This window comes from Hyla sarda, chromosome 3, assembly GCF_029499605.1.
Source record: "Hyla sarda isolate aHylSar1 chromosome 3, aHylSar1.hap1, whole genome shotgun sequence".
NCBI lineage: Eukaryota > Metazoa > Chordata > Amphibia > Anura > Hylidae > Hyla > Hyla sarda.
The window spans coordinates 369,255,526-369,275,085 of NC_079191.1; the positions used below are offsets into that span (position 1 = coordinate 369,255,526).

The 19,560-nt window shown below is 46.7% G+C and overlaps 1 protein-coding gene across 1 annotated transcript; it reads left to right on the forward strand.

Moving 5' to 3' along the window:
• Positions 1 to 636: 636 nt before the first annotated feature.
• Positions 637 to 5,880, forward strand: LOC130362773 (uncharacterized). The gene is made up of 2 exons (XM_056567782.1): positions 637 to 2,501; positions 5,519 to 5,880. Exons 1-2 carry the CDS (start codon positions 1,061 to 1,063, stop codon positions 5,524 to 5,526), a joined length of 1,449 nt encoding a protein of 482 aa, XP_056423757.1. The 5' UTR covers positions 637 to 1,060; the 3' UTR covers positions 5,527 to 5,880.
• The last annotated feature ends 13,680 nt before the right edge of the window (positions 5,881 to 19,560 follow it).

The window sequence follows — 19,560 nt, forward strand, 5'->3', positions numbered from 1 at the left end:
ACAGAATCACAGATTTTATTGCAGACAGGAGGCTCATATCAGAATGCATTATCCTTCTTTATTTTGCCCATTAGCAGAAAGAATGACAGTGTTAAACATAAAAAGAAAAAGAAAACACAGGTGTCCAAGCACCTAGTAACCATAGCAACTCCCTCCTCCATCCCACCAATCCAAGCATAGACTGCCCTATATAACCAAGCTGCAGCCCCTCCTCCTCCTCTTTCTTTCTGCTCGTTAGCAGCATCAGTGTCTAACAGATAAGTGCATTAATAATTCCCATTCCTGTCACCCACATTGTGATTTCTACCTTGACCCTGTACTCCCAGGGTTGGGGGACACTCTGCCCTCTGTGGCCAGCTTCTGAGGGAGCGAGGGTCCCTCTCTCTCTATCTTTATCTCTCTCTCCCCCCCCTCTCCCCGTGTTTTTCTACCTATATTCATCTATATATCTATATCCCTTCCCCCCTCTCTTTTTTCTATCTATATACATCTATATATCTATATCCGTTCCCCCTTTTTTGTCCTCTGGGTCGGTATTTGAGACCCAGGGACCTGTACCGTTGTTCTGTCTCACTTACTTTCTCCCCTTTGGCGCTCCGCCATTTTTCCTGACTCCGCCCCCCTTCTTCTCCGGCTTTCAGTCTGAGATCTCCTGAGCGCTTCGCGCGCTGCAGGGGGGCGTGTCCGCACGTTCGCTTCGCGAGCGTTTTGGCCTGTTACCTCGCCTACGTGCGGGGCCTTCTGTGTGGTGCCCCGGCGAGTCCCTTGGTTGCGCGGCCCGGCCGTTTCGTCGGTCGCCGACTCAGGGATTCCCCGCGGCCCCTCCGCTCATCATTCGGCGCTGGCACATTAATATCGCCTTACCCAGTTCGCAACTGAGTGGGATTTTTTTCGCTGCGCCTTATTGCGAACATTTTCTCTCTCTCTCTCTTATTGTATACTCTTGTATATTTACATGTTATTTATTCACTGCAGTTAATGCTAGTCCCTCTGTCTGTTCTCTCCTTACAGCTGGGACTGCACACTTATATTGTACATCCATACATATTTTAACTACATCATGTCTGATGATCAGCTATCTCCACCTAATGGTGGGCTGACTCATTCATCTCAGGACCATACCCTAGCCCCTTATGAATTATTGCAACAGATGGTGTCTACATCGGTCCAATCCGCCCTGGCCTCCGCCATGTCATCTGTCAATGACAGCATATCAAAGTCTGTTTCCATGGCGTTGTCACGGCAACACCGGGAAGGGCCGGCCTCTTCAGATACCCCCTTGGTCGCCTCCCACATACAATCCCAGGCTTCCAGCCTACTAAGACCCGGCAAGTCGGACCGGAAGAGACGCTATTGCTCCGACTTAGATACCCACCTTACCAATACACCTACTATTGGAGGTGGTTCTAAACTAACTAAGACCTCAGTGCCTCCTGAGGATACCAATGTGAGTGCTCAGAACCCCACGGATGGGGATGACATGCCCAGTGGAACCTCTCGGTCCTCCAGGCGTAATAAGCCCGACTCTTTTGTTGAAGATTCAGATGGCACCTCAAACTCTGGGGATGATGATTTGTATGAGTTGGAGGACGAGGATCTGGAAGGGAACGCGAGTCGTTCTCCTCCACATAGCTCCGCTGACACAAGCGCCCCCGGGGCGATCTTGGATTCCATGGGAATTCCATTCTTCAGCCCGGAGAATATCAAACACCCCCGTTCGGGGGAGTGGACGCCCATGTCACAGGTGGCTGATTATGTTTCGGCTTGGCTGCGCAAATCTTTAGATGGTCGCAACCGCAATAAACTGAGGGCGGAGTGTCCACGACCGTCACTGTCCAATAATGTCGCCATGACGCCAGAGTTGGACCCCATTCTGGTGCGCTATCTGGTTAAGACCGGTAAAAACCCTAAAAAGGGTATTGACAAATCTTTCAAAGCTGTTCAGGACAAATTGTTGGATGTCCTTGGGCCTATGACTAAGATTTTACAATTGGCCGAACATGCTGTCGCTTCAGGTGAAGTAATTGATGCAGACATTTTACGGGGCTGGGCATTACGAGCAGTTTGCTTGCTCAGCAATGCAAACACTGCGGCGTCTACGGAACGCCGGAGATCCATCCTTATGCGGCTGGATCCCCAACTTACTCACCTGGCTACCGACGAACCTGGTCCACCAGCGGACGGTTTACTATTCGGGGAGGCCTTTCTTAAAAATATAAATAAGTATGTTGGCCTTTTCTCGGGCCTTGACAAAGCCCAATCCTCTTTAAAAAAGGTGGGCGCTAACAAGGTTTTCCCCAGGGCTGGAAGGGGTAGGGGTCGCCCTTCCGGCCGTGCCACCAACTATAGACCCTATAACAGGGGCCACTACATGCCTGACAGACAATATTACACACCAGTTCCCCAGCCACCACAGCCCTCAACTCCATTCTTTCCGCCTAGAGGACGTCCGTGGAGAGCGAGGGGTGCCAGCCGCGGATACCCAAGATCCAGGGGCACAGGTGAGACTACCTATTCTGTCATTAACATGGGTTCCTGTGGGGGGCAGGCTGGGGTATTTTTCCCGGACCTGGTCCCGGATCACATCCGACCCGTGGGTCTTGCAAACTGTAACCGGCTATCAAATAGAATTTCTCTCTCCTCCGATACAGACTTGTTGGCCGCCAGCGATACACTTCGCGGACGCCGACAAGGCCCTGATCCGCTCAGAATTGATGGATCTGCAGTTGAAGCACGCCATTCAGGAGGTGTCTTGGGACGCTCCGGGTTATGTGAGCAATATTTTCTTGGTCAAAAAGAAGGACGGAGGTCACCGCCCGGTCATAAACTTGAAACATTTAAACGAGTACGTTTTATATCGCCACTTCAAGATGGAGGGGATACATCTTCTCAGAGATCTTTTGCTACCAGGAGACTGGTTGGCGAAGATAGATCTGAAAGACGCGTATCTGACCGTGCCGATACACCTTTCTTCTCGTCCATATCTTCAGTTCTGTTGGGAAGGTCGCAAATGGGAATTTGCGTGCCTCCCGTTCGGCCTTTCTTCAGCACCATGGTGCTTCACCAAACTGCTGAGACCGGTCATGGCTTTGCTCAGGAGCCGGGGGGTACGCCTGATCATCTATCTCGACGATATTCTGATCATGGCGTCCACGTACGCGTTGGCCGTGCAGCATGTCCAATGGACGGCCGCTCTGCTCTCGGAGTTGGGCTTTCTGCTCAACGAAGAGAAGTCGGTACTCACGCCGTCTCGACGGACGGAGTTTCTGGGGTTCGAGGTGGATACCCACTTGGCCACCCTGAGTCTGCCCACGAGGAAACTGACTACGATCCGCAAGGAGATCCGGAAGCTTCTCCGTGCAGAGGTGGTCTCATTGCGGGCGCTCGCTCGGGTGGTCGGTCTGCTGACAGCCTCCATCCAGGCGATCTTCCCTGCCCCCTTACACTACAGGGCGCTGCAGAGGCTGAAGATTCGGCACTTGAGGGAGGGTTTGCCCTACTCAACCGAAGTGCCACTATCCGCAGAAGCCAAGGGAGAACTCCTGTGGTGGCTACGTCATGTCCAGGTTTGGAATGGGAAGACAATTTTCAACTCCAAACCGGACTTAGTGATAGAATCAGACGCCAGCCTGCGGGGTTGGGGTGCCCGCTGCGGGGCATCGACGTCCGGAGGCAAGTGGTCACCATCAGAAATGTGTTTGCACATCAATTGCCTGGAACTTCTCGCGGGCACCTTTGCCCTGAGGAGTTTCGCTTTCCACAGGTCGGATTGTTGTATCCTGCTGCGCATGGACAATGTAGCAGCCGTTCAATACATCAACCGCCTGGGAGGCACGAAATCCAAGATCCTCGCAGATCTCGCGACGGTCCTTTGGCAATTCTGCCTTCAGCGGAATATATTGTTGACCGCGGAGTATCTTCCTGGAATTTCCAACGCCATTGCGGACTGGAACTCCAGGTACCTCACGGACTCCAGCGATTGGATGTTGGAACCAACGGTGTTCCGGGCGATCCATGCCCTGTGGGGGCCATTGAGTATCGACTTATTCACATCTCGTCTCAATCGACAGCTGCCACGATTTTTCAGTTGGCGACCGGATCCGGACGCCATGGCGACGGACGCGTTTCTTCAAGTGTGGCCACAGAGCACTCTGTACGCCTTCCCGCCATTTGCCATGATCCCCAGAGTATTATGGCAGACGGTGTCCCAGAAAGCGACGCTGGTGTTGATCACCCCCTGGTGGCCGACTCAGTCATGGTTTCCCCAGGTCCTGGGGATGGCCATAGATGTGCCGAGGTTGTGTCCGCCTCTACTCACGTTGCTTCGAGACCCCTCAGGGAATCTTCATCCCTTGATATTGGACGATCAACTGCCGCTGTTGGCATGGTTGATCTCGGGACACCTTCGCTTGGGGGCCGCATTTCGCAATCGGCTTCTGACCTCATCAATGACGCTTGGGCTCCAGGTACCAGATCGGCTTATCGATCAGCCTGGGGACTTTGGCTTCGTTGGTGCTCACGACGGGATTTGGATCCCGTACGTGCCCCTGTAGCGGAGGTCATTAATTACCTCTCGGAGTCTTTTGAGGCGGGGAAAGCTTATCGCACGATCAACGTTTATCGCTCGGCTATTTCCGCCTCCCATGGGTTGGTGGATGGCTTATTGGTTGGACAACACCCTATTGTCTGCCGTCTTATGAGGGGGATGCGGTTTAAGAGACCGCCTTCTTCGCGATATCTCACCACGTGGGATGTTAGCAGTGTATTACGCATGTTTGAGACATGGGAAGACAATGACGACTTGTCTCTTAAACTCCTGTCGTTTAAATTGACAATGTTGTTATGCCTGGTCTCCATGAAGCGTGTGTCAGACGTACGGGCCCTGGATATTTCCAGGAAACAATTTGTTCCTGATGGGGTTCGTTTTTCCATTTGTCGTAGGACCAAAACCGATCTACGTTCGGTTTTCTTCCCATTTTTTTCGACGCGTCCGAAATTGTGTGTCGTGCGATGTCTTCGATCTTATGAGTTGAAGACAGCTACGCGTCGTCCGACGGGTTCGGCGCAGCTCCTCATCTCCTATTGTCCGCCATATTTACCAGTTTCCTCCCCGACATTGGCTCGGTGGGTGAAATTGACAATGTCCTTAGCGGGTATTGATGTGTCACTGTTCACGGCTCACTCCACTAGGAGTGCGATGTCGACCAAAGTCTTTCAGACGGGTGGCTCGCTTTCGGAACTCTTGAGGGCGGCCGACTGGTCGTCTGAGGATACATTCCGTACGTTCTATTTTAAACCTACTGTACATGTGTCTATGTCTGTATTGGGATGGATTTATGATGCTTCTCTATGTACTATGCTTTGAACATGCATTCTGATATGAGCCTCCTGTCTGCAATAAAATTGAGGATTTTCCTAGTAGAGTGACGGAAAATATTGATTTTATTAAGACAGGAGGCGAATATCATCCCACCCGTTTCCCCTACCCATTATTATTTATAACCTTTGTTGTTTTCAGGATATTGAAGAATGGTTCTGCCTTGCCACGGTTCTTTGTTGGGGTCAGCTGCGTGACCTATCCGGTTGATCATTCCTGTTTGAAGATTGACGTTCTGCGTTATTGGTTCAAGATCCTCCGTGTGGACGCCGTCGCGCGAGTTCTGCAGTTTCGATGCTGGACTTAGTCACGGCATAAAGAAAGAGGAGGAGGAGGGGCTGCAGCTTGGTTATATAGGGCAGTCTATGCTTGGATTGGTGGGATGGAGGAGGGAGTTGCTATGGTTACTAGGTGCTTGGACACCTGTGTTTTCTTTTTCTTTTTATGTTTAACACTGTCATTCTTTCTGCTAATGGGCAAAATAAAGAAGGATAATGCATTCTGATATTCGCCTCCTGTCTTAATAAAATCAATATTTTCCGTCACTCTACTAGGAAAATCCTCAATTATAATATACATCTGGTGCCAGGTGTTGAGATGAGCACCAATGATTAAGCTGGTTGGCCAGGTGCAGGGACTTACCTGTTTGGTTTGGAACTTAGCTATGAGAGTACTCCATCATCAAATGTCCCAATCTTAGGCTACCATTATCCCATCGATAGTTCCCTTAATTCCCAGGTTAAGCTGCCCGACCACTTTTCGGGGGAAAGCCTTTGTGACATTTTGTGAGAGTTGTTAGTTATACTTGTGCTTTAAACCCCACTCCTCAGCCTCTGAGGCCCTAAAAGTTGGGAGAGGTAAACTTTGCAGCAGTTTTATAATCACAGGCAGGATTTCAGTAAAAGGTTACACCAGCATATACATGACTTCATGCTTTTCTCAGCAAGTCATTCTAGTTCAGCCTTCTCCTCCTCTACCTGAAAAGGTCACATAGCATTTCTAGAACACTCTCTCATTTTAGTAAACAGGGTCAGGTTCCGTGTATTCTGACAATGGAGCTTGCTGTAAAGCACATCTCTAAATGCTGTTAAAACAGTTCAGGCAAAATGGCTGCCCACGTAACAATATACAAAAAATAAAGTAAAAAAATTGAGACAAATCAGAACAAATTAACACATTTCAGTATCTGGTTCTAATCAGTTAAAATAATCTAGGCGATACATTCACATCAATATTTGAAATATTTTAGTCTCGATATGCACAGGTTTGCTTTTACAGAAATGTTAAGAAAGTTTTAATTATCAAATAAAATAACATGAAAAAGGCATTGAATGGTTTTGAATTTACAAATCTGTTTTTAAGGCCAGAAAAATGATGTTTGAGTGAAGCATAATTTATAATCAAATAGCATTCACCTGGCAAAACATAAACGTGACAAAAAAGAAAATGGTTAATACAGCGCTGTCCTGAGGCTAATGTTTTATATTTTCTATGAGGGTATGTACTGGGTGCATGGGATCCCTAGAGCATCTAACCATAATGGTGTATTCTATCATCTATCTATGGCAAGTACTAAGCCTTTGAGATGTCTCCTATTCAGGTTATAAAGTTATTTTTTCTGAGGCTTTCTTCACACAATCAGGTTTTTAATTGATCAAATCCCACACAAAAAATTAAAAATTGTTACTCAGTAACTAATCCTGACCATGTACATCTAAATTTTATGCCTCTATCACCAACGTTTATTATAAAAATTCCACTTTTTATTAGCTCACAGTGTTAGAAATCCTCTCAGGGGAAGGGGGCGTGAGAGGTGATTGGTGTGTCTGCTCATGCAGCCTTGTCCATGAGTCATCTCTTATCTATGACTCATGGACAAGTTTGATGCTGATGCAGGACTGGTTAGTGTCCCAGTAGGTATGGGGACCCCTGGTGGTGGGATTTTTACAGCCAGTTTTCTTTATTAAATGCTCAAAAAATGTTAAACAACCGTATTACAAAAGGTCTTTAATTTTCATCAGTAACAACATATAACATTTTTTTTTTGGATTTGATGGTGCCCATTTAATATATATCATGCATTTATGATCTGTTCTTGGCTTTTTATGCAACAATTGCAATTAAAACCCCAACATTATGCTAGATTTATACATGCTTATTGCTCCCATCTGCATAAAAATTTAACTTTTTTTTATATATCAACTGGCTCCAGAAAGTTAAACAGATTTGTAAATTACTTCTATTAAAAAAATCTTAATCCTTCCAATAGTTATTAGCTTCTGAAGTTGAGTTGTTGTTTTCTGTCTAACTGCTCTCTGATGACTCACGTCCCGGGAGCCGTGCAGTTCCTATGGGGATATTCTCCCATCATGCACAGCTCCCGGGACGGGACATCATCATTGAGCAGTTAGACAGAAAACTTCAGAAGCTAATAACTATTGGAAGGATTAATATTTTTTAATAGAAGTAATTTACAAATCTGTTTAACTTTCCGGAGCCAGTTGATATATATAAAAAAAGGTTTTGCCTGGAATACCCCTTTAAGGTGGGACTACTCTATAAGTTCACGCTAAAGGGCTTAGTCAGGATTTTAAAAAATAAATAAAAAAATCATTGCTGCTTGCTTTTAAAAACAGCACCACATCATTTTGCTGTAAACTCATTTCCTTGAGTCACTTAGAATTTCTGCACATCCGCACCAATTCCGCTTCCACATTCATTTGGGTGGTTACTGGCTTTTGTGGATTTTGTGCGAGATTGTCACGGAATTGGTTTGAAATCCGTGTGGAATCTGCATGTGGAAATTCAGAAGTGTGAAAAGGAGTACGACATACTATAGAAGTCTATTGGGCTTTAATTTGAGGCAGAATCCGCATGCGGAATCTGTGCGAAATTCTGCATGCGGAAATTCTGCCGTGTGAATAGACCCTTACTCTCATAAATAAAGAATAACAGTTATACTGAATAGAAATATTGGAACATTCTAACTATAAAAGACATTTCTATATAGATAATGATTCCATATAGATAATGATTCCATTGTGTAGACCTGGCTCTTTGTGCCATAGTTCCTTACAATGAGTAAAAACTGCAAAATTCTCCAATGGGTGACAAAGTAAAGGATGTTTTCACACTCTCATTTCATTGTACCATCACTATACAGTACAAGTAATGCCATGTGACTGTACTGAACTGGTGCCTTTCTAGATGGTATCAGATGTTTTATTGCAGAGAGAAATACAAAAATGTATTTCTGTAAATAAAAGCTAAATTCTGGTGAGCTTCAAATGTTTAGTATAAGAGGACTGGGTTACAAAGACTGGAATATGACACTTCTAAAAGAGGACCTGGGGCCAACTCCCCAAAAATAAGATTGCATTATTATTAAATAATTTAGAGCACCTTTTTACAGTTTCTTGATACACCCTTCTGTAAGCTGAAATATGAGTGTTTATATTTTATCTGACAATTTAGGGAATCAGTCAGATGGGTGGGAACTCAGGAAAAAACGGAGTCAAAAAACATGTATATAAAGTCAATAGTTTGGAAAAACACAACTAAAAATAAATTTATAAAACCCATTACCTGCCCAAAAAATTATGCCGTTTTTGAGAGGCATTTTTATGCCAAAAAAGCCACGAAAAAAAAAAAAACTAACTAAAAGCAAAAAATAGCTGAAAACAATGCAGTGTTTTGCTTTTGATCTTTTTTTGTGGCTATTTCCAGCCCAAAATGAGGCTCATAAATGTTGTGTAAATATAGCCGACACTCTTTTATATTCATAACAGTATGGCCATAAAAATAATATATGTGTGAACAAACCAGTGGTTTTAAAAAAAATGTAAATGGTCGTATACAATTTAAGGCAGATACTTACCACAAATATTTTTTTATGTTCTAGGATTCATTCCCATCATTGAAAACTTTTCTGCAGCTCTAATTCATCCATATAAAGAAGATGAGAAAAACATACATCACCACCTTGACGTGCTTCAAATGCATCCATGCTCTTTGTCAAAGAATGAAAAGTCCTTTAATTGTGTATATTCTAGTTTATGAACACATTGCACTTACAACAAATAATACTTAGAAGGTGATGTCATTCAGGCTTAGCATCTTTGACAAAGCCGTATTGGCTCGAAATGTGTCAAACTGGTAGTGTAGCCCTCTTGGTCTGTTGTCTGCAGAAATATTTTACTGGAGTTCTGGATCGTAAACATTCATGTCAAGTCATCTTACCCACACCAGGCTGGTGCGGATCTGTACACCAAAGGTGTGGGGGTGAGCTGGATTTATTAACTATACATAGAAAACAAAGTCTAAATTGCTCAAATTGCCTGAAACCAAAACTGTCTGGTATTGCCCATAACAACCATTCACAGCTCAGCTTTCATTTTACCAGAGCTTGTTAGGATATAAAAACTGAGCTGTGGTTGTTTTTTTTAAGAAAACTAGACAGTTTTGGCTTCAGGCAGGTTGGCAAATCTAAGCCAAAATCTCTAGAATGCAATGTTAAACGGGTTATCCGAATCATAAAAAGATATCCCTTATCCACAGGATAGGAGATAAGTGTCTTTTCATGGGCATCCAACTGCTGGGACCCCCCATGAGCTCACCTTTGCGTGCTCCAGCCCCCATCTTTTCAGATGTACTGGTCTCAGTGATGGCCTGCTCAGCCAATCACCGTCTGAGACTGGACCTCTCTGTGGCTGGTAATTGGCTGAGTGGGTGGTTGTCACTGCTGGGACTTGCACTTCTCGGAAGGAGGAGGCTGGAGCACCCAATGAGGGGACTCTGGCCCTGTTCTGTAGATATTAGGGGGTCCCAGCAGTCGGAAGCACCCAACCCCTCCCCCCCATTTTTAATAAACTCTTTAAAGGAAATCTGTCATCAGTATCACCCGCACTAAACTGTCATACGGGCTTGTAGTGGGGGTGATACTGATCAAGATGATACTTACTGTCACTTCGTTCAGCCATAATTCTTCTTTTTCTGAATATACAAGTTAGTTTCTAGGGACATGGGTAGAGCTACGAATTCTGCTCCGGGCACTGTGATGGGATCTTTGCTGGGTGGGCACACATCCCGGCATCTCCATCTTCATCTTCATAATCCCCCTCCCTACTCGCTCGGTGTACGTTACTGTTCAGCGCATGTGTCACTCCCTGAATACACCAGGAAGCAGCGTATGACCTAGCATCATTCCAGCATCCTTGCGTGTCTGAACACAGCTTCCAGGTGTACCCAGCGACCGACGCATGCGCTGAACAATAACGTATACCGAGCGAGCAGGAAGGTGGATTATGAAGATGGAGGAGCCAGACAGAGCACCCAACTGGTGAAGATGACATCAGATGACATCACAGTGCCCAGAGCAGGGTTCGTAGCTCCACCCATGCCCCAAGCAACTCATTTGCATATACAGAAAAAGAGGTATAATGGCGGAACAGAGCGATGGATCAAGATGCGGTATCATTTTGTATCATTTTGATCAGTAGCACCCGCACTACAAGCCTATATGGTTAGTTCGGTTAGTACGGGTGATACTGATGACAGATTTCCTTTAAGGCCACTTCAGTAAATATAAAATAGGCATTTTATTAACTCATGCTCCTATTTTGCCTTTCAATTGAAATAAATTAATAATTTTCTTTTTTATGCTTTCCTTTCTGTATCTTCTAGACTTCTTAACGTTATTTTAAAATAGACCTTTAAATATCATGAAACAGAAAGGTTAATGAGCAGTATTTAAATGACAAATATTTGTTGCTATAAGTGGAGATCCACTGTGTGAACCCGCTCTGCATCTGATTTATTCATTAGTTTAATGTCAGGATCATTTGCAATTAGTTAATGCAAATAGTGTTGCTCAGTAAATGACCCGCACCTCATATACATGCTAAGCAGACACTTAACTATTTCTGAACGTATATTTCTGTATGTACATTAATTCTACCACATGTTTTATTGGGTCTTATAAAATGGAAATCCTATAATTGGATTTTATATATTGTAAGGCCCAAAAAAAGGTTATTATATAAACAGTAATAGAACTACCAGATAACTATTGTTGCCATCATTGAATTTTATAGCATATTACTGAGCGAATGTCACGATTCGGCTTCCAGGTAGTGGATCCTCTGTGTCAGCGAGGGATTGGCGTGGACCGTGCTAGTGGACCGGTTCTAAGAGGCTACTGGTGGTCACCAGAGCCCGCCGCAAAGCGGGATGGTCTTGCTGCGGCAGTAGCAACCAGGTCGTATCCACTAGCAACGGCTCTACCTCGCTGACTGCTGAGAAGGCGTGGGACAGAAGGACTAGGCAGAGGCAAGGTCAGACGTAGCAGAAGGTCGGGGGCAGGCGGCAAGGTTCGTAGTCAAGATGGATAGCAAGGGTTCAGGTAACACAGGCTTTGGACACACTATTCACTGGCACAAGGCAACAAGATCCGGCAAGGGAGTGCAGGGGCAGTGAGCAGATATAGTCTGGGAGCAGGTGGGAGCCAATTAAGCTAATTGGGCCAGGCACCAATCATTGGTGCACTGGCCCTTTAAGTCTCAGAGAGCTGGCGCGCGCGCACCCTAGAGAGCGGAGCCGCGCGCGCCAGCACATGACAGCAGAGGACCGGGACGGGTAAGTGACCTGGGATGCGATTCGCGAGCGGGCGCGTCCCGCTGTGCGAATCGCATCCCCGACGGCCATGACAGTGCAGCGCTCCCGGTCAGCGGGACTGACCGGGGCGCTGCGGGGAGAGAGACGCCGTGAGCGCTCCGGGGAGGAGCGGGGACCCGGAGCGCTAGGCGTAACAGCGAAGACCATAAAATTCTGTTTTGTGCTGCAAGTTTCTGTATTGTGGTTGGCCGGGAGCACTGCAGTGTATAGGAGAAACTGTGTTGGGGCAACAGTGATAAACTAACACAGTGGCAAAAATGATGGCATATCCAAACACTATCTCATCATCATTTTGTATGATGAGGAAACAAATTTCATTATGTCCTATCAGAGAAAGGGTGTATAGACTTAAGGTATGGATTAAAAGGGTTTTCTGTTTTTATGTTAGAAAAAAGTGACAGATAATTTTTACCTATAAAATTAACACAGGAGCCATAACACTTAAATTTTTCCATCCACAGAGCCATATGAGGGCTTGTTTTTTGTGCAACCAATAGAACTTTATATTGACACCTCTCATTTTACCATAAAATTTACAGCATAATAAAATACACTAATATTACTTGGCAAAATTGGAAAAAAAGGCAATTTTGCTACTTTTGAGGGGGTATAGTTTTTACGCAATTTTTTTTTTTAGTAAAACAGACATATCATTATTTTGTAGGTCTGTATGATTAAAATGATACCCATGTGTTTTTTTTTATCATTTTTTTAAACATATAAATAGGGAGGAGCGAATTGAATCTGATAAATCCGAATTCACTACAAATTTCAGGAAAAACTTGATTCGCAGAGAATCCGAATATCGCCGCGATTCGATCACATGAATCGATTCATTAAACTCCATTTAGTATGGTCCAGGCTCCAGGGCATCTAAAATGACGGATCCACATGAGGACATGGGACAAGGAACTCTGGGAAGGCGGCAAGGTGGGATGACCCTGAATCACATGCAGCATGCAGCTTCTCAGCAGCCAGCCACCCCTGTGATGTCACAGCCCTATATAATCGTCAGCCATTTTGTGGCCAGTCACTTCAGCATTTTATTTCAGAGAGAGTGTTTCACTGCAGGGAGAGATAGAGCAGTGTGTGCGTTGCACAGAAAAACAGGTTCACAGCAGTGATTCAGCACAAGCACAAATCCCTGCATACTCTACTGTATGTGTAATACACAGCGACTCCACTGCTGCAGTGGTGTGTACATCAACTCTAAAGCTTAAAGGGGCCAGTCAGGCAGAGCAGTAAAAACCATTGTCACCTGCTATTAGTGCCATATAATACTGTACTGGGTACAGCGATTCTGTACTGCTGTAGTTGGTTGTACAACAACTGTAAAGCTAACAGGAGCCAGTTAGGGTGAGCACGAAAATCCATAGTCACCTGATTACAGTGCCTAATACACGTTGCGTAGAGGAGCTTATTGTCCTCTCATAAGTGTAACCTGTTCGTAGGAGCGGAGTGTATTGTCCAGCTCTCATAAGTGTAAACAGTACACACACCTATGTGATGTAGGTTTTTTTCTACTGAAAGCTACACCCTTGTTTCTGTAGCCTTGTACAGTTTGTAGTGGAGCGCATAGTCCTCCTCTCATAAGTTTAAACTGTACGTACACCTACGTGGTGCAGGGTTTTTTTTCCCTTAAAAAATCTAATTTGGGCCTAGTTACTGTGAATGGCCAGCCAAAGCTACACACTTGTTTTGGTCTCCTTATACAGTTTGTAGAGGAGCGTATTGTCCACCTCTCATAAGTGTAAACTGTACATACACCTACGTGGTGTCCTTTATATATTTTCCTGTTAAACTAATTTGAGCCTAGTTACTGTGAAAGGCCAGCCAAAGCTAAACACTTGTTTCTGTAGTCTAATACAGCTTTAAGGGTAGTGGAGCGTATTTTCCTCCTCTCATAAGTGTAAGATATACGCACTGAGCTGGTGTATAAGTATGCTAGGCAGAGAAGTGCCAGGACGTGCACAGAGGAGCGGCAGAGGCCTAAATTCATCAGGCAGAGGTCGCAGCAAACTAGGGGCGAGTGGAAGCAGGAGTTGCAGCGAGAGTGACAAGTGACAAGTGACTTCTGACACCCCAGTACACCCAAGTGTGGGAGTTGGTGTTGCGAGTGTTCAGGCTCCTGAAGCAGACACTGTTGAGGAACCTGAGGAGGACATCAGTAACGTGCAGACACAGCTCGATGATGATGAAGCTGATCGCACTTGGGAGCCAAGTGCAGAAGGGGCTTCATCATCATCAGGAGAAGAATGTTGCAGGTTGCCAGTGAGGCAGCAGCTGAGCCAGCAAGGTGATAACATGGTTGGAAGTCAGCATGGTTGCAGAAGCCAAACGTGCCCGGGGTAGACCGCCTGCTTGGCTGCAGCCTACCTTCCCGGGAGGTACTGAAACAGAAGTTCCTGGAGTCGGTGGCAGTAGCAGTCAATCAGTGCGGACTGTTGGGGGGAAAATCAGCTACTCGGCGGTCTGGCAGTTTTTCATCAAGCATCCGGAGGATGTTAACCTGGCCACATGCAAGATGTGTCGGCAAAAGGTAAAGCATGGCCAGGATCCCAATGTTGGCACCACGGCCCTGCATCAACATATGTAGCGTCACCATAAAGCGCCTGGGAGGACCGTGGCTCCGATGCGGTGCTCCAGCCTGCTGCATCACCCAGTGGCAAGCCGCTCCCTGTTTCAGCCAGCCAAGGCTCCACCACCTCAGCTGAAGGGAGCTGTGTGTCATACCCTCCTTCTGTCGCTCCAGATGCTCCTACTCCTCCTACTTTGAGTCAGTAATTCCGGAAGCAATCCATCAGCAAAGCCATGTCCAAGAGACAACAGTATGCACCCACTCATCCAACGCCGCAGAAGCTGAATGTGCTCCTCTTCAGGTTGCTGGTGCTGCAGTCCCTCTCCTTTCAAGTGAACTAATGGCTTGTGCCGAGCCGAGGTGGAGAGTCCCAAGCCGTCATTTCTTTGTGAAAAAGGCAGCACCAGCCCTGCAGAATTCTGTGGAACAGAAGGTGGGCCAGTCCTTGAGCCTGTCAGTGTGTACCAAAGTGCACGGCAGCGCCGACGTGTGGAGCTGTAACTACGGTCAGGGACAATACATGTCCTTTACGGCCCACTGGGTAAATGTGGTTCCTGCACAGCCACAACAGCAACTTGGACAGGTGACACCGCTTCCGCCTCCATGCTCTCAGGCCGTTGGTCTTGTGACAGTGTGCGGCTCCGCCTCCTCATCCTCCACCGTGTCCTCAGCCTCCAATGCAAGGACAAGTCTTAGTACCCCTCTAGCATACTATGTGTGCAGGGCACAGCAGTGTCACACTGTTCTTCACATGGTTTGCGTTGGCGAATGGAGTCACATGGGAGGAACTGCTAAAAGTCATTCATGAAGAAATCGAATCATGACTTACTCCACAAAAACTGGAAATGGAAACCAAGGTGACCGACAACGGGAAAAACATCTTGTCTGCGCTGCGAAAAGGAGACCTGAGCCATGCACCCTGCATGGCACACGTGTTCAATCTGGTTGTCAAGCGGTTCCTGAAGTGTTCCCCCCATCTGCAAGACATCTTAACAATGGGAAGAAAACTTTGCAAGCACTTCAGCCACTCATACACTGCAAAGCACACCCTCCTTGAGCTGCAGCACCAGAACGGTATCCCCCAACAAAGTCTGATTTGCAACATTTCCACTCTTTGGAATCCCACCCTCTATATATTGAATCGACTGTACGAACAGAGAAAAGCCATCACTGATTTCTTGATGATCCAAGTGGATAGGGGACTCCCCTGTGTAACTTTCAATGTCAACTCAAACGTGACACCTGCCGTTGGCTCAGGCCCATTGAGGAAGCCAGTCGTCAGGATTACGGGATGAACAACGTCATTCCACAGCTTCTTTTCCTACAACACGTGTTGGAAACGATGGCTGGTCAGGGCACTGGAGACGTGGCGCCTACATCTCATTGCCAAGAAGGGAATTAATAGGGCGACAGTAGGGCCTTACAGGGGAAGTTTTTACCCCCACCTGCTACAACGGACAATATATTGATCCCTTCCACCTTCTTGAGGTCTTTGCATTACATCAATACATCAATCAATTCTTAAAAAGGGGTGGCCCCACACAGGAACCTCTCCCTATTTACACCTAAAAACCTTGAGAAGTGGCAGTGTTTGTAGGTGGAAATAGGGAGAGGTTCCTGTGTGGGGCTGCCCTTTTTAGGGCGAGTAACACTTGCCAAGAAGGGACTTAATAGTGCGAGAGTAGGGCCTTACAGGGGAAGTTTTTACCCCCACCTGTTGTACACTGGACCATACGTTGTTCCCTTCCACCTTTTAGAGTCCTTTGCATCACATCAATACATGGTGGTGTAGGTGGCACATGGTGTTTTTTGCACACCTTTCCTTTTGTTAAATAAAAAAACGAACATTTTGGGTACATATATTTTATCCTAAGAATATAATTAAAAGCTAAGTTTTACGTAATGCATATCCTCAATACTTACTTGTGCTGTGCACACTAACACTTTTACAAAAGAGACCGTTTTCTTCTGCCTACCTTAGCTACTATTCTGAACCTGTCACCCGCCTGATGCCGCACATCTGATGCCAAGTTCTCCTTTTTTTCACCCGGGTAAAGGTATTGCCACCCACCGCTTCACTCTGTCACTGGGTCACTTTCAGCACTCCCAATGCTGCTGATGCCACCTCCAGGCTGTCTTATTCTGCCACCATATGTTTTCCTCATGCTGATGCCAGCTCCAGGCTGTCTTATACTGCCACCATATCTTCTCCTCATGCTGATGCCAGCTCCAGGTTGTCTCATTCTGCCACCATATGTTCTCCTCATGCTGATGCCAGCTCCAGGCTGTCTCATTCTGCAACCATATGTTCTCCTTATACTGATGCCAGCTCCAGGCTGTCTCATACTACTAATGTATGTTCTGCTCATGCTGATGCCAGCTCTAGGCTGTCTCAATCTGCCACCATATGTTCTCCTCATGCTGATGCCAGCTCCAAGCTGTCTCATACTGCCACCATATGTTCTCCTCATGCTGATGCCCCCTCCAGGCTGTCTTATTCTGCAACCATATGTTCTCCTCATGCTGATGCCAGCTCCAGGTTGTCTCATTCTGCCACCATATGTTCTCATGCTGTTGCCAGCTCCAGGCTGTCTTATTCTGCAACCATATGTTCTCCTCATGCTGATGCCAGCTCCAGGTTGTCTCATTCTGCCACCATATGTTCTCATGCTGTTGCCAGCTCCAGGCTGTCTCATTCTGCTACCATATGGTCTTCTCATGCTGCCGCCACCTCCAGGCTGTGTCATACAGCCACTATATGGTCTCCTCTTGCTGCCTCCAACTCCAGGTTGTGTCATTCAGCCACTATATGGTCTCCTTATGCTTCCGCCACCTCCAGACTGTGTCATTCAGCCACTATTTGGTCTCTCCATGCTGCCGCCAACTCCAGGCTATGCCGTTCAGCCACTATGTGGTCTCCTCTTGCTGCCGCCAACAACAGGCTGTGTCATTCTGTCAGATTAGGGTGTCCTCATGCTGCTGCCACCTCCAGTCTGTGTCACTGTGCTGCCATGTGGTCTCCTCATACTGTTGGCACATTAAAAAAAAACTTTTTTTCATCTATTTGAAATCTTATATATTAAAAAATATCTTTAATCTTTTCAATTGTGAGGCCCTATAGTCTCATCAGGCTGTTGCCACCTCCAGGCTGGGTCATTCAGCCACTATATGGTCTTCTCATGCTGCCGCCACCTCCACGCTGTGTTATTCTGCTGCCATATGGTCTCCTCATACTGATGCCACCTCCAGGCTCTGTCATTGTACCGCTCTGCGACAGTAATTCTAATAGTGACGCCTCTAATCTGCATGTCATGCTGAATAACAGTATTATTTCACTAATAAAGCACACTCCCTATGCGTGTTATGGCAAAGCGAAGTGTTCTACACCCCTATTGAGGCTCTCTGTAGCCCAGAAATTGCCATTTTTAATAGCTATTCGGCGTGAAAAAAATTTGGCGAATCGGCCAAATAGAATTTTCAAAAATTAGCTCATCTCTACATATAAACAAACTTCCGTTTGCCTCACAGTTGTGAACCGAACAAAAGTTGAGCGTATCAGTCCAGGCCCCCACACAAACAAGCCACATTCAGTCCAGGGGCACGCACACAAGCAGATCAGTCAGTCGACAGGAACCCATCCGCTACAGAAAGAAGGGGAATATACATACTCATACCACACTGAGCACATACCAGCAACAACACAGAACACAACAAAGGGAGAAAACAATCACTTAACCCCTTCCCGCTATTGGACGTATGCATACGTCCAGGCAAACTACACGTTCGCGCAAATGGACGTATGCATACGTCCAAGCGATCTCCTGCTCTGCGGCGGGCAGCGCAGGAGATCGCGGGTGGGACTCAGCTGTTAATCACAGCCGGAGTCCCACCGCAGCTGCCGGGGCCGCAATCGCGCCGGTCCCGGCAGCATTAACCCCATAGATGCCGTGATCAGTTCTGATCACGGCATCTATGGTGTTTGCAGGGGGAGCGCTCTCCCCCTGCCCATCAACGGCGGCGCCGCGATAAAATAAGGGGGATCGGGGGTGTCCAAGACACCCTCGATCCCCCTCGAAGAGATAGGAGTGAGGTGGCAGGGTTGCCACCCCTCCTATCCCTGCTATTGATCGGCAGAGCGACCGACCAATAGCAGACTGGGGACGGGGGGGGTTAAAGTTCGGTTCCCCCCGCTATGCCCACCCATCGGTGTCAGGGCACAGCGGGGGGAACCGTGTAGTAGCGGCGGCGGCAGCGGCGGTCACTTACCTGGCGGAGGCTGTGATCATGGCGGCGGTGGAGGTGAGTATGGCGCCGCGTGTCCGGGGTCTGTTGCCTAGCAACATCTGCAGGGTGACAGTTTAGAGAGTGGTCTCTAAACTGTGGCCCTCCAGATGTTGCAAAACTACAACTCCCACCATGCCTTGACAGCTGTTTACTGTGTTGGCATGCTGGGAGTTGTAGTTTTGCAAGATTTAGAGGGGTTCAGGCTAGAGATCACTGACAGTGGTCTCTAAACTGTAGCCCTCCAGATGTTACAAAACTACAACTCCCAGCATGCCCAGACAGCAGTTTGCTGTCTTAGCATGCTGAGATTTGTAGTTTTGCAACATCTGGAGGGCCACAGTTTAGAGACCACTGTCAGTGATCTCTAGCCTGAACCCCTCTAAATCTTGCAAAACTACAACTCCCAGCATTCAGGAACAGCAAATGGCTGTCTCGGCATGCTGGGAGTTGTACTTGCGGGCCTCCAGCTGTTGCATAACTACATCTCCCAGCATTCCCTTTGGCAATCAGTACATGCTGAGAGTTGTAGTTCTGCAACAGCTGGAGGCACACTGGTTGGGAAATACAGAGTTAGGTAATAGGTTCTATTACCTAACTCAGTATTTTCCAACCAGTGTGCCTCCAGCTGTTGCAAAACTACAACTCCCAG